Genomic DNA, 13414 nt, shown 5'->3' on the forward strand with positions numbered 1-13414 from the left:
GGAGCAACTTCCCCGCGAGCCTGCGCCCCGCCCCTCGTGACGCCGCCGCGCGCCGTCCCCGCCGGCCGGGCACAGCCGGGGAGCCCGCCGCCGCCGCCGCCGCCCCTGCCCTGCCGCAGCGCGCCGCAGCCCGGCCTCCCCGCCCGGCGCCGGGAAGGCTGGCGGGCGGCCTCGTCACGTGGCCTCGGCGATCGCCGACCAGGTCTGATCAATTCCTGTCTGCATCTGCCGGGTCCCTGCGCCTATCGATCGTGCGTCTGTGTCCGCACCAGCGGAGGACGAGGAGAATGCATGCTGCGGGCCCTGGGACTTCTGGGTTACTGGGCCGGGGGGGGAGCGGGTGCGCAAAATTGGCCTTTCCCGAAGCTGGTCCCCTGGCGAATTTGAAGCCTGTAGGCTAGCCAGCTCTTTGGACGTCTGCACTGCAACCTGAAGCCCCGGCCAGACCGCGGGAGCCTCGCTGCGTAGACGGCGGGCGTCCTGACCGCACGTTACCCACAATGCTTTGCCGCGGACCGCCAGCCAGTTCCCTGGAGGGTGGGGAGGGGGCGGTGCTGCCGCTGTCCGTCTCCTGGCGCCTGGCCCGAGAGGAAGATGTGGGAACCGGAGTTAATGCCCTGTGATGAATTATGCCACTGCCCTTAATCGGCCGCTGGCGCTGGGGAAGCATTTTTGTAGCCAGAATCCCAGACCTTTAGCTTTGTTCCGCTGCAGGCCTGAACCATCAGGGAAACCGCGAGCTTGCTTTCTGCATCTTAGGACCCTGCAAGCATTCTTTGCCTATTTCACTCTGTGACTTGCCCACAAAATGGGCAAGTAAGCCCACTGCTTACAGTGTAAAGCATGGCAAGTGAAATGAAGTGGGAAAGGTGGAAACGCACTTTCCAGACAGCAGCTTGGGGCCAGGCATCTTGGAGGGTTCCTTTTTACCGTCCAGAGGGACAAAGCAGAAGGAAAACCAAACTATTGAGGGGGGTTGGCAAAGAACCTTCTCTACACCTAAAATAAATCCAGCCTGGGGTATAAGTCATTTATTGTGAGAGCCTGTGTACTCTGGCTAAAAAGGCATACACGCTTATGAAAAGTAATACAGCAGAGTTTCAGGAAGAAAAAAGTCTTCTATCCTACCTCTTGTCTATTTTACAAAGGTAGGGGATATTATGGAAGAAAGTATTCACTTTCCAATCAGGGCCCTTTTAGTAGGCCACCCACTCAAAATCAGGGAAAGCAGCATTCTTGATATGAGTCAACAGAATTTCACAGACATAACATTATATGATTTGTGTTACTATACTGACGATCTTTAAATGAATTGATGTGATCCTGAAGGCAGGAGAATTAAAGGGGAGCTTCCCCAATAGAGTGCTCGTTCCATGAGAGTGGGGATATGTGCATAATCCTGGCCATCTTGAAGGTTCTCTTGCAATTACTTGTTGAATGAATGAATGAATGAATGAATGAGTGGACATGGGAGATTGGAGTAATACCCGACCTTAATTATTAATTAGCCCCACACATTTCCTGAAGGTGTTATTTCCGAGGAGGCTCTGTGTGTGGTGTGTGGTGTGTGTGTGTGTGTAAGGAGAGAGAGAAGGATTCATTCCATTGGCAACATTTATAGCAGTGTGATTTTGTATCTAATACCCACTGTGAAAAACAAGCAGAAAAGATGAAACTGTAAACAGAAGTCAGTACCAGCCCCCCCCCCAACATTTCAATACTATGCAAATATTTCAAAACAAACCAGTGAAAGAAAGCTCAGTACTGGTGGCAGAACACTTTGCAATCCATACTTACCCACAGTGTTCTGTTGCTTCCAGTTCCGGGGGTGAGGAGTCCTTTCCAAATATAAGAGGAATAAAGAAGTCACTTCCCCAGCTGTCATCATCTGCCAACACATTGAGCAAGAATATTTCAAGCACTACAGAAAAGGTGATGTAAATTTTGAGGGAAAATCTTACTAGATTTGTTCTGCTGTTTTGTGTGTGTGTGTGTGTGTATGTTGTTGTTGTTGTTGTCACAGTATTTACTACTCCATGTCTGTTTTTTTAGACAGTCCATCAAACCCTAGAAGATGATCGGCCATCTGATTTTTTCAAGAAAGGGAATAGGGTGACGAAATCTCATCAGAAAAGCAGGTAAATGATTTTAATTGCTTTGTCTTGCAAAAGGCACATTATACTAGTTCTCCAGGCTGAATATGTGTGGCTGGAAATAAATAATGTCTGTGGATAAAAAATATGAATACATATTTTTTATCCAGGAGAAATGAGTGGGCAAAGTGGTTTTAAACATTAAGAGTTAGTAAAAATTCCAGAGGTCATACTTCTGCCACTGTTAACTGTTAGCAGAGTCTATCATTTTGGGTAAGCCCCTTAATCACCCTTCTATGATTGTTTCCTTTTTTTATAAAGAGGCTACTGATCATCACTTTTATTGATGTGCACTGACAGTATAACAGGATTGATTGGTTATGAGTTCCAAATAAGGACAATTCCTTTATCCATTTCTTCAACATATACTGAGCATGTGTTAGCTATTGACCATGATTCAACATCTTCCGTATTTATTAAGAAATCACATATTTTCAAACGATTGCTTACTGTGGTAGAAACCACTGGGCAAGTGAACCTCTGAGGTTTCCAGAAAGCATGTTGACCACTCATTTTCTTTTACCCTACCCATGTTCCTGAGAAGTATTATGAATCCTAGTGAGATGCTATGCTTTGGGTAAATACACAGAAAAGACAGTATTTTCAACTCTGATAGGAGATCCTGCCTCAGAGTAAGTCCCCCTGGGGGAACCCAGTTGCTCTGCTAGTCATTATTCCCATTTCTCCGCCATTCACAAGACAGCAGTAATCTTATGTTTTCATTCATTCTCTGTTTTAAGGCATCTCTCCTTTTAAACCGTTTTCCTGAGTGTGTTTCCTATTTGAAAATACTTTAATAAGCTTTTGATTTGACGTATAGGTTGTCTGTACTACACTCTTTTGATATTAAGATTTTAGACAGCTCAGAATCACCACCAATCGGTGATTAAGTTGTATAAAACTTGCATTTTACAGCTTGTTTTCTTTTCATGGAAAACAGCCTTGAAAAAGAAAGCTGTAGGGGCACTTGGGTGGCTCAGTCGGTTAAGCGTCTGTCTTCAGCTCAGGTCATGATCCCAGAGTCCTGGGATCAAGCCCCGCATAGGGCTCCCTGCTCCGCAGGAAGCCTGCTTCTCCCTCTCCCACTCCCTCTCCCGCTCCCCCTGCTTGTGTTCCCTCTCTCGTGTCTCTGTCAAATAAATAAATAAAATCTTAAAAAAGAAAAAGAAAGCTGTAGCTTTTACTCGCTAGTGTCATTAAACACCGTTCATCAATAGCAGAACAGATTTGAGAGTTTACAACAGATTTTCTCCAAACTGGTGTTTGTTTTTTTTAAAGTGTACATGACTGGTCTAAAATTATAAGCACTTTAAGAAATGTCAGTATTTTTCTTAAATGATACTATTTGATATGAAACAGAATCCATGCATCTCCTTTTGGCACCTGCGTCCTACGATTGTTTCCTTTTTTTATAAAAAGGATACTGATAAGTGTTTCTCGACTAGAGCCCGCTGTGGCCCGTTGCCCCTCCCGGGGACAGCGCCGACTGCAGCCCGAGGAGTCTGTTTAATCACAGCCAGACCTCTGTGTCCTATGAACTAAGAATTACAGTTTTATTTCTCACAGCAATATGAATGCTGGCCCATCTTGGAATAAAGTACAACGTTCAAAAAACCCTTCAGGAAAAAGGCAGAGTCAGTTCCAAGTGCCCCACGTGTCCTCCCAGCCTCCTGCGCATGGACTCCAGGAAAGCGGTTCCCCAGAAGGAAAACCCGAAAGGAGCCCACTGGGCCCCCGGCGGCGGGGCGCCTCGGGGAATGAGCTGTTTCTGGACCTGCGCTGCATGAAAATCCTGAAGGAGGGTGCGGGCGAGGACGAGGACAGCGCCAGCGACCTGTCGGACTCGGAGCGAGTGCCCGTGCCGCCGTCCTCGCGCGCGCCCCCGGAGCTGCACCTGCGCGCGGAGGAGATCGACGCGGCGGACCCGGGTCCGGACCCCGACGCGGAGCCGCAGGGCAGCGCGCAGCCCGCCTACCAATATGCGGACTTCCTGCCCGCCCCGTTCAGCGCCCGGGACCTCCGGGACCTGGCTGTGCCGCCCGGCGCTGAGCCCAGGCCCGCAGCTCGGAGCGGCGCCGCAGGGCTGCTGGCCAGGTACATCGACAGGCTGGTCCAGCTCGAGTGGCTGCAGATACAGACGGTCCAGGGCGAGAAGGGGAAGGGCGCCAAAGCCAGGCCTCCCACCGCCCCCGGCTTGTCCGCGTCTGGGACTCTGAAAAGCCCCGGCAGAAGCAAGCCAGGGGCCAGTGCTCCCGCCAGGCCTCCCCAGGAGGGGGCTTGCAAATTGGGCGCTTCCGGCGCTTCCCGGAGGAAGGAGCTACCCCGCGAGGAAGCCAGGCCCTCCTATTACGCGTTTGACACGGCCCCCAAAACCCTCCACGTGCGACGGGGCAGCAGGCCGAGTTCTCGGAAGCCAGCCCTCGACGTGACGGCCGAGGAGCAGAGAAAGAAAGCGAGTAAGAGCCCCAGACTCCAGCGCTGGGACCTGCCCTGCCGTGATGGCGGTGGCCCTGGAGCTCCCACGCAGGGGGTGACCGCTCGGGACTCCGCCGACCCCGGTGGGCCCCCCAGGCCGCAGGCACACGCGGGCCTGCAGAAGAAGGGCGGTGCGAGCAGGTGCGCCCACGCCACCACATCCAGCGAGAAGAAACCCAAAGCCAATGGAGTAAAGCAAAGCACATGCAAATTCAAGTAAGAACCGAAATGATGCACTGCAAAGCCCTGCCGATAGCTAAACGTCAGAGTTCTTCCGGAAGTTAGCATACTGTGAATTTCTGATGACCCACATGTGAGTCGTCGAGGGGTCCCGTGGGGGCAACCCCACCTCACCCCAGCCACACTGGGCTTCTTTCCAAAGAAAGGTGGCTTTCAATGAGCCTTTCTTTGTGTTGACCATCTTAAGCAAATGAGAGCCCTTTAGATAACACTTAACCAGGTATGCGCCATATAACGACATACAACGACGGGGGTGACAGGTGTAAACTGGACGTAGCAGCCAGCCCCGCACCCCGGTCCGCGGCGCCGTCCAGCTCCCCACTCGCCACGCACCTACAGGTAGAAAGTAGTGCATACCGCTTTCAACTGTGTAGACTCTGAAACGTTTGAAATAGGGTTCTTGGTGTCCTCCTCCTAAACTGTCCGAACAGAAGTTCTGTCTACTTCAGGCCCAGGAAAGGCTCCAGCCCTTCCACAGGCTCAGGAGCCTCTCCTAGGAGCAAAGTCATGAACACTGAGCTGCTTGTTCTTTCCAGACAATGGAATCTAATACTTTCATAGTTTTGGGTCTTTTTTTTTTTTTTTTTTTTTTTTAAGGCATTTTAAACTCAGAGGTGGTGGTGAAGTGCACCTTTGTGTTCTCTACCCCGAGGTTAGAGCGGTGCCCAGACTTGGTCCAGGTGTGAGTCCGTGGGTCTCAGCAGGACCGTTCCTGCCTGGTAGGAGCCCAAAGTGGAACATTTGGCCCCCAAGTGTTTCTGGCATAGGTATGCCTTCTGGAAAAGGTGTGCGGTAAAGCCACCGTGTGGAGTGTGTACAGGGAAGGCCTGCCACCACGGATAGACGTGAAAGCACTGTGACCACCACACGCATCCCATCCTGACTTGGGACCTGGGTCCTGCTGTCTGTAGCCGACGTAATCTGTTTTACTTTGCAAGAGCAGGACTTTATCACCTTGCTTCAGGGCAGAGGGGTGAGGACACATTTCCAGATGGAGCGGGGACTGTCTTCTTAACATCCTTCCCAGGTCCCCTGGCTCCCCCGCTCTTCTAGATGCTTCTTATTTAACTGCCACTAAGCCAGGTCTGTGTGTGCCTCTAGTCACGCTGTGAGGTTTCTGCTGATACTGTATCTTTAAAACCTTTGGTTGACCACTGGATGTACGGTATGTTTTAATGACTGTGGCCGATTTTATCTCTTTAAATGAGTATTTGTTTTCATCCATACATGTTTCTATTTTTTCACCTTTAGGGCAAATTAAGAACTTGGCACTTTTCCTTTGGAAGTGTGTACTAGCTCGCAGACTCCCCCGAACAGCCCATGTCATCCAAAGCCCTTCAGTTAGTAGGACAACGACCAGAGACATTTGTAAGTGAAATAATGCGCACAAGTTAAATGTTAAGATCCCGTTTTAAAATCTGACTTTACTAATATGAAACAACATATACAGATTTTTAGGGCCGTTTTCTTTTCTCCCACAACTTGACTTCTAGATCTTCACAGATTCTGTCTTACATTCTTTACCTTTCACACCCCCCCCATGGGAGACAGCATGCTGTTACACGAAGATCTTGTACCTTTATTATGTGGGCGAAGACTCACATCTAGTGGGCCTTACTTCCCCAGTTCTCAGTTACATTGTAACTTTTCTACTCAGTATATGCACTGCAGTTTGAAACCCTAGCACTGCTCTGACTTCACCCTTCTGTGGTTGCTGCGTGGTGTCCCCTGTGCCCTTTGCCTGCACTCCTCCTTGTGAGCTCAGGGGGACTAGTCTTTTGTACCCAGCCGGCACTACCCCTCATTCATGATGCTTTCTCAGCTACCGTGTTTACGCAGCTCTTTAGAACATTTCAGGGCTGATAAATCTCCGTAAGCGCATCATATACATACACATACTCCCATTATTAACACTAAGGGGTTTCGGTGAGCTGCTGCCTTCTCCAGGAATGCTGTGTGTGGGTCCCCTTGGAGGCCCTGCTGGGCGAAGGCCCCGTGTTCACTTTGCCTTGTGGACGTCTGAGCCAAAGACCATCCTGATTAGGAAATGGAGAGGCGGTGCCTCGGATGCCACATTTGTTCCTTGCTCTCTGAATTGAAGTCGGTTGCCTAATTTGGGGAACAGTTATAATGCCACATGTTACGACAGTTTGAAAAGCCTGAAAAAGTGACTTTGCCTCAGGTTGACGGTTTATTTTAACCAGGATTCTTGAGATTGGATCAGAGCTCCTGATGAACAGCAGGGGCTCACTAGAGAACATAAGCACAATTTCATTCCCACGGTTTCCGATCCCCACCCCTGACAGCCTCCTGTTCTAAATGCTGCAGACAAGAATCCCACCACTTTCCCGCAGACAGCACCCATGTCTTGCTAGTCTGGGGACACGTCATTGTCTTCAGAGAAGTGCCTCTCATTTGTGGGAGTTGTTGACATACATGTTGTGTTTAAACCAACTAAAATAATCCAAGGTTTAAAAAAAAAAGGTATAGAGAAAGTTAAGGGCTACTGAAGGTTTAGAATCAGTTAATGGAAAAAGTTGTAAAAACATACAAGAACAAACTGCAAAAACCTATCAGTATTAGCTACAGTTCTTTAGGTTGAGACTATTTCTCAACTCCTTAAGGACCACACTGGCTGAAGGTTCGTAACTGACCAGCAGGGCAGGGTGGGTGCCTGTGTCGACAAAGATCTCTGGTCTCACAGCAGCTACGGGCTGAAAGGAGGAAGGCTTGTCCTGGTTCTTAAGCCAGTAGGCTAGTTTACTGAAAGACGGAACAATCTCCACCTTCCGTGATCTAAATACTGTCTTTTTCCTCTTTATGCTCACTTACTTAAGTAGTTAAAAATAGAAAACTCTAGACGGTATTGTGTTTCAAGGTAACAGAGAACCAGTATTTATGGTTTATTTATGTCTGTGTACTGAGGTCCATTTCACACGGCCTGACCCGATCGAGCATGTTTGCTATTTGCTGTTAAATTATTGTATGCTTGGTTTTGTACATAATAAAATGAAACACGTCTAAGTTTTTGTGAAGCTGGATTTTTCCTCTCTTGAGGTCAATTAAACAGTAGGAGATGTTGCCTGGGTTTTTTGGGCATGGTTTTGTTTTGCTTTTCGTGCAGTTCTCTTCCTGAGTTGGTCTCATCTCTGCCTGGTCATCTCACAGATCCGCTGGGCAGGAGACTCTGCTCTGTGTCCTTTCTTAACACTCAGCAACGCACCTGCCAACATGACTAGGTGCATCTGAGAAGCACCACGGGTGTTTTCCCGAGTCCCTGTTCCTCTTGTTTCCCCCAAAGGTGTCCAACAGTTAGGGAGGCAGGACGGAAATTCACTAACAGTAAAGTGACATGATAGGAGCTCACGCGCCAACGGGCCCCTCCCGGACTGAGCGCCGGTGCTCTCCAGGAGTGCACCTGGAGCCGTGAACATTCGCAAAGGCCCCTTGCTCCTTTTTCTAAACTCCCTTCTGAGAAGAAGGGGCATTCTTTTGAGTCTACCAAATAGTGGCGGTTTAAAACATAATTCTGGGGGCATTAAAAAGCAAAATTTCACTGAGAAAATTTTATAGATCTCATTGGCTTTATTTAATGATGCGTGAGTCGGGCCGCATCCCAGCCAGCAGGTGGAAAGGAGCTCCGAGGAGTGTGCAAAAGGAAGGACTTCTATAGGCAGAAGGGAGTGGGCACCAGGAAGTTGTACTAGACGAGAAGGTGGCTGGGTGATTGCAAGCTCACTTTCCTTTCGGGGGCCAGTGGCCGGGGTCTTATCAGGCGAATGGCCTCCCTAGTGCTGATCAGGTGACTCCTGACCGCCTGGTTGAAGATCCCACTCTGGGACAGCCCAAGCTCCAAATAAGGCTGGGTTCTGTGGCTGGCTGGGCAAAGTCACCCCATATAGGCCTGTGGTCTTTTTATCAGCAGGTTTAAAAATAAACTTCCTGGTAGTTGGAAAATTAACCATGTTGGGGTTTTAAATCATAAATTTGTACATAAAATGGTAGGTTATTCTTGGATGTTGCTGTTTTATTATCCATGAAGTGGCAACGAAACCTCTCGACCTAACCTAAAACCACCTCAGTCTAAAGGTCTCCTTGTTTGATTAACATCATACAACAACTATATCAAGCACAGAATAATGGTCAGTGGAAGAACATAGATCATTAATTTGTAAAAATCTTCCTAGAGACCGTGCTTCAAACAATAGGATCCAAATATCCCTGTCCTCAGCAATTTGCTATTGAAGGAATTAACTGTGATAACACTGGGAAACATATGTGGAATTTTAAAAAAATGGGGTAGTCACGAATAGAACTGTCCCAGCTCAAATGATATTTTAGAGAAAGCCAATGCACATCTCACTTGTGATCCCAGTCAGCTGGCACGGTTCCGTGGCCCTACTCCTCCTGTGGCGAGCCCCGCCTTGGCACCTGCTGCAGGTGAAGGAGTTCCCAATGCGTCGCCCCGAAATCCGCCGCCTGGCACATTGCCTACCTTGAGTTAAAGGCACTTGAAAAACAGCAAGTCGAAGAAAAACACTCTTACCTTTCTTCTTTCTCTTCAAAGCAGGAGATGAAATTCCTGTAGGAGAGACGTCCTCCCGGTGCCAGAAAGAAAGAGACATTCTTACCGTCGGGGATGAGAAGTGGTGACTGAGAAGAATTCTGCACAGATTTTGTTAAAAGGCTCTTGTCTTCCTTAGTCTCCCCACATAGCCGAGGACGTTTTCTACAACTGCCTCTCCTTGGTCAACCTATTAGCAAAGCCAGTGACTCCCACCATTTCTCCGGGCCCTCATTCCTTCTCAAGGCCCCCGCATCTTGCAGAACTGGGATTCCACAGTCAGTCTGCTTTTTTTCTCCTGTTGATCTGTCTTACATCGACTTAATTCTCAGCACCAGCCAAAAAGGACCCAAAGAGGGTGCAGCGGAGCAGTTTGCCACCCCAAAATATTTTTAAGGGACAGCACAGCCACAGGAAAAGCTCTGAAAGTGGAGTGTAAGAGATGCACAGGGGAGATCCCCGTGTGTTGGGGCATGTCTCCCTCTCTGTACCAGGAAGAGGAAGAGGATCCTAGAAATGCTTATCGACTCTTATCTCATTAAGGCATGGACTTAAATCTGCAAAACAGCCGTACCCATTTATTGTGCTTTTCCTGGTAACCTCACGGGGTAGAATCCAGTGATTCATCAGTTGCATGTAATACCCAGTGCTCACTCCATCACATGCCCTCCTTTGTGCCCATCCTCCAGTGGCCCCATCCCCCTACCCACCTCCCCTCCAGCAACCCTCAGTTTGTTCCCTAGAGCTCAGCGTCCCTTATGGTTCACCTCCCTCTCAATTTTCATCTTATTTTTACTTCCATTCCCTTATGTGGAATTTAAGAAACAAAACAAATGAACATCTTCTGTCTTTAGCTGGAGGTGGTATTTAAGGAGGCAGCATGAACCATTTCAGGGAGCTCCTTGGTCTTCTGGGGTGTCTCCCACATGTACAGGGAGCACACGTGTCACTAAACTTCTGTTTGTTTTTCTCCTGTGAATCTGTCTTTTCTTACAGGAGGTCTCAGTCGAGAACCTAGAAGGGTAGAAGTAAAATTATGTTCCCTCTCCTATGACAGTAAAGGTCAAATTTTACCTCCCCTATAGTATGAAAGTCTCTGAATGAGACCCTTGGCAATTCACCAGACACCCGCCCTCGTACAGTAAGGGAAGGGACTGTGCTTTGGTCCCGTGTTGCTCACTTTTCTAACAACTAGAATGAAATGCTTTATCCTTGTAGGTCTTATACAATAATGAGAAGAATGATCTACCAGGTTCAGCTGAAGATGTTCTAATTAAAAGAAGTATGTATTTTGCCCCCTGCTCAGGACAGTTTTGACGTGAGAAGATACACTAAGTAGCCTCAAATTTCTCTCTTCCGCTCCTTATCTCCTTTCTTCCCTGAAAAAGCATAAAAACATTCACATACACAAATAACTGAAAAAAGAGCTCGGTGCTTCCACTATCAGTATAATTAGTATAAAATATACTTGCAAAAAGCGAGAAACACTCCAATCTGTTATACTTGCAGTGTTCTCCCTCCCCCCGCCCCCATTTGCTCACCTACAACTACTAGTTGAACAAATAGGGGCAAGAGACTAAAGTTTCTCCAAGGAAATGTTCCGGGCAGCCCTTGGTGGCTGACAAAATACTAAAACATACGGACCACATTTTCTCCTCGGCCCGTGTGGCCCCCACAGCAGCGATGTGGGGCAGACGAGAATGTCTCGGTCCCTTAGGGCAAATCAGGACAGACAAGTGAGGAGTTGTTTTATTCCCACGGGAGGTCTACCCTTCAGCTCTTACACTTGTCAGGAATTGGGGTACATGTGTTAGATGCACACTAGGAGACACGAGGCTCAGAGTACACGTAATAATAACTTGGGTTTTTCAGTGCTGGAGTCAAATTCACTTTTCCGATTTTTTTCCCGCCAGCATCATGTTATGAAAATTTTCAAACCTCCAGAGAAGTTGAAAGGCTTGTACAGTGAACGCCCACATGCTCACTGTGTAGAGGCCACCGCTCACGGCTTGTTCTCCGCCCTGTCCCCCCACCTGCCTGCTTCCTGCTCCGCCCCCCGCCCTCCGTTTCCAGCTGCTTTTGCTCGCTCTCCAGCGCACGTGCGGCCGTGTCCCGTGTTTCCGTGACCGCCTTCCACACTTCCACCGAGGTTGGTTCACCCCATTCAGAAGGCGTCCAGACGTCACACTCTGGGCCTGTCTGCACCTCCCCGCACAGCAGCTCTCTCGGGAGCAGCAAGGAGGCTCAGCCCACCACGCCCCTTCTTTGACATTGACTTGACCGGCAGAGGAAGCTCTGTCTCCTGGCCCGCAGGATGGAGGCAGCATTGGGCACTTTTCCTGCACCCTCTCGAGGCCCTGCTGTCCGCCACTGCGCCCGTCTCCTTAGCTGCGCGTGGGCCCGGTCAGCCCGACCGCGGTCCAAGTGTTGCTGGGATGGGGCTCCAGGCCCCCAGGTTTGCAGTCACCCCCACCCATTACCAGGGACTCCATTCCCTAGAAAAATCCAACCCACCGACTTCCCGAAATGGAAAGAAATCTTCCCATCCCTGACCAGTTGCGGGGCGGGGGCGGGGGGGTACGGGCAGGGCAGCTCCAGCTACAAATGAGGCAAGCAGAAAGCAGCCGAGCCCCGGCCCCGGGACCCCTCACGTCCACGACCACAGTGGCAGAGGGAGGGCTGGGGGGGTGGGTGGGTGTGACGGGACCAGTTCTGCCATGGTTTGGGGTCCCTCTGGTCTTAATTGTTGGGGTCTCTTCTTAGAATGTCGTGAATGTAATGCTACCTCGTTTTCAGTTAAGGTCCTACTCACCAATTCCTGGGCCAGTAGAAGTCTCCCGTGAACCCTGCAGAGATGGAGAACAATGTGTTCAAGCTGCCTTCACTAAGGATCCCGAAAAAATGACACTCAGCGAGTGCCTGGTGTTGGCGGGAACCTTGCCTATCATGGATGATTCGAGACAAAATTCATCCTCAGCAGCACTCATGATGTGCTTGTCGCGATAGAGAATCCTGAGAGCTGGACGTGAGGCTGTCGAGTCCGGGTAATTAGCGCTCCTTCCTTCCTTTTCCACCACCTGCACCTACATTGCGTCTCTCAGGTTACGTGCATCGGGGAGCTGCCCCCTTGTGGCTGCAAAGTATTAGTGCACGTCCTAGGACACAGGACCACTAGAGTCTGCAATCGCAGATGCTCAGGACGGAGAGGGAACCTTGACACCTTCTAGGTGACACTCACCTGAGACGTGCCCTGCGGACGAAGCCCACCACCGCTCAGCCCCAATGAGAGAAAGATGGCCTTAGGGGAAGCCGACATCTTGCTCCGTTACTTTTCAGTGTTTGAGGATGTTGAAAATTTGGCTGTTTCTAATATATGAAAAGACCAAGTTCTTTCAACTGCAAGAAATGTAAAAATAGAGCCGTTTCCTCACATCCCCAGCCCCTCTCCAGATCTCTGGAGGCCGGCTTACTGTCCTTCTTGCTCGATGTTATCTCTCTTAGCACTACTCCATGGAAGGGCTGCCTACCCTGCATCTTCTTTTTCTCCCACAAACATTCGACATGGTTTAGCTTATCTGATCTATGAATCCTGAATTAACGATTCTAACTTAATCAAATTTTCTGTAGACTACCATGGAATAAAAATACCCACTTTGAAAATAAGCATGAAGTTGTAAATTCGATAATTATTATTCCATTTCTATTTATGCACGTGAAATAGAGACCTTAAAATTGCATTTGTTCCTCTTTCCAATAATAAGCTACTGATTCAGATTCAGACAATAAATTCCTCAAATGACAGTGTTGAGCGGCATCTCACGGAGCTGTGAATGCACAGGGAGGAAGGTTCCCTTCTCCTACCTTCTCCATCTGCTAAAGAACTGTTTGTTATTTTAAACAAGATGTGGTAACAAACTACGATGTTCAGGTGATCCGGTTAATGGATCTCTGATTTTGTTTTAAACTCAGTCATTGTGACCTT

General features: G+C 49.0%; 1 protein-coding gene across 9 annotated transcripts; it reads left to right on the forward strand.

Annotated features, from left to right (window-relative positions):
* Nucleotides 1-36: 36 nt before the first annotated feature.
* Nucleotides 37-13095, forward strand: FAM217B (family with sequence similarity 217 member B). Of its 9 annotated transcripts, none has more exons than XR_013442112.1 (7): nucleotides 37-202; nucleotides 1821-1932; nucleotides 2053-2138; nucleotides 3720-4844; nucleotides 6120-6236; nucleotides 9436-11887; nucleotides 12229-13095. XR_013442112.1 is itself a non-coding variant. In XM_078057344.1 (5 exons), the coding sequence occupies exons 4-5, from the start codon at nucleotides 3724-3726 to the stop codon at nucleotides 9443-9445; spliced, it is 1131 nt and encodes a 376-aa protein (XP_077913470.1). In that variant the 5' UTR covers nucleotides 56-202; nucleotides 1821-1932; nucleotides 2053-2138; nucleotides 3720-3723; the 3' UTR covers nucleotides 9446-13095. The 9 variants fall into 9 exon arrangements, 4 of the variants coding, with proteins under 4 accessions (XP_077913470.1, XP_035969807.2, XP_077913472.1 ...); XR_013442113.1 differs by having other exon boundaries at nucleotides 9436-11581; XR_013442110.1 differs by having other exon boundaries at nucleotides 9436-13095.
* The last annotated feature ends 319 nt before the right edge of the window (nucleotides 13096-13414 follow it).

Source organism: Halichoerus grypus, chromosome 10, assembly GCF_964656455.1.
Source record: "Halichoerus grypus chromosome 10, mHalGry1.hap1.1, whole genome shotgun sequence".
Classification (NCBI taxonomy): domain Eukaryota; kingdom Metazoa; phylum Chordata; class Mammalia; order Carnivora; family Phocidae; genus Halichoerus; species Halichoerus grypus.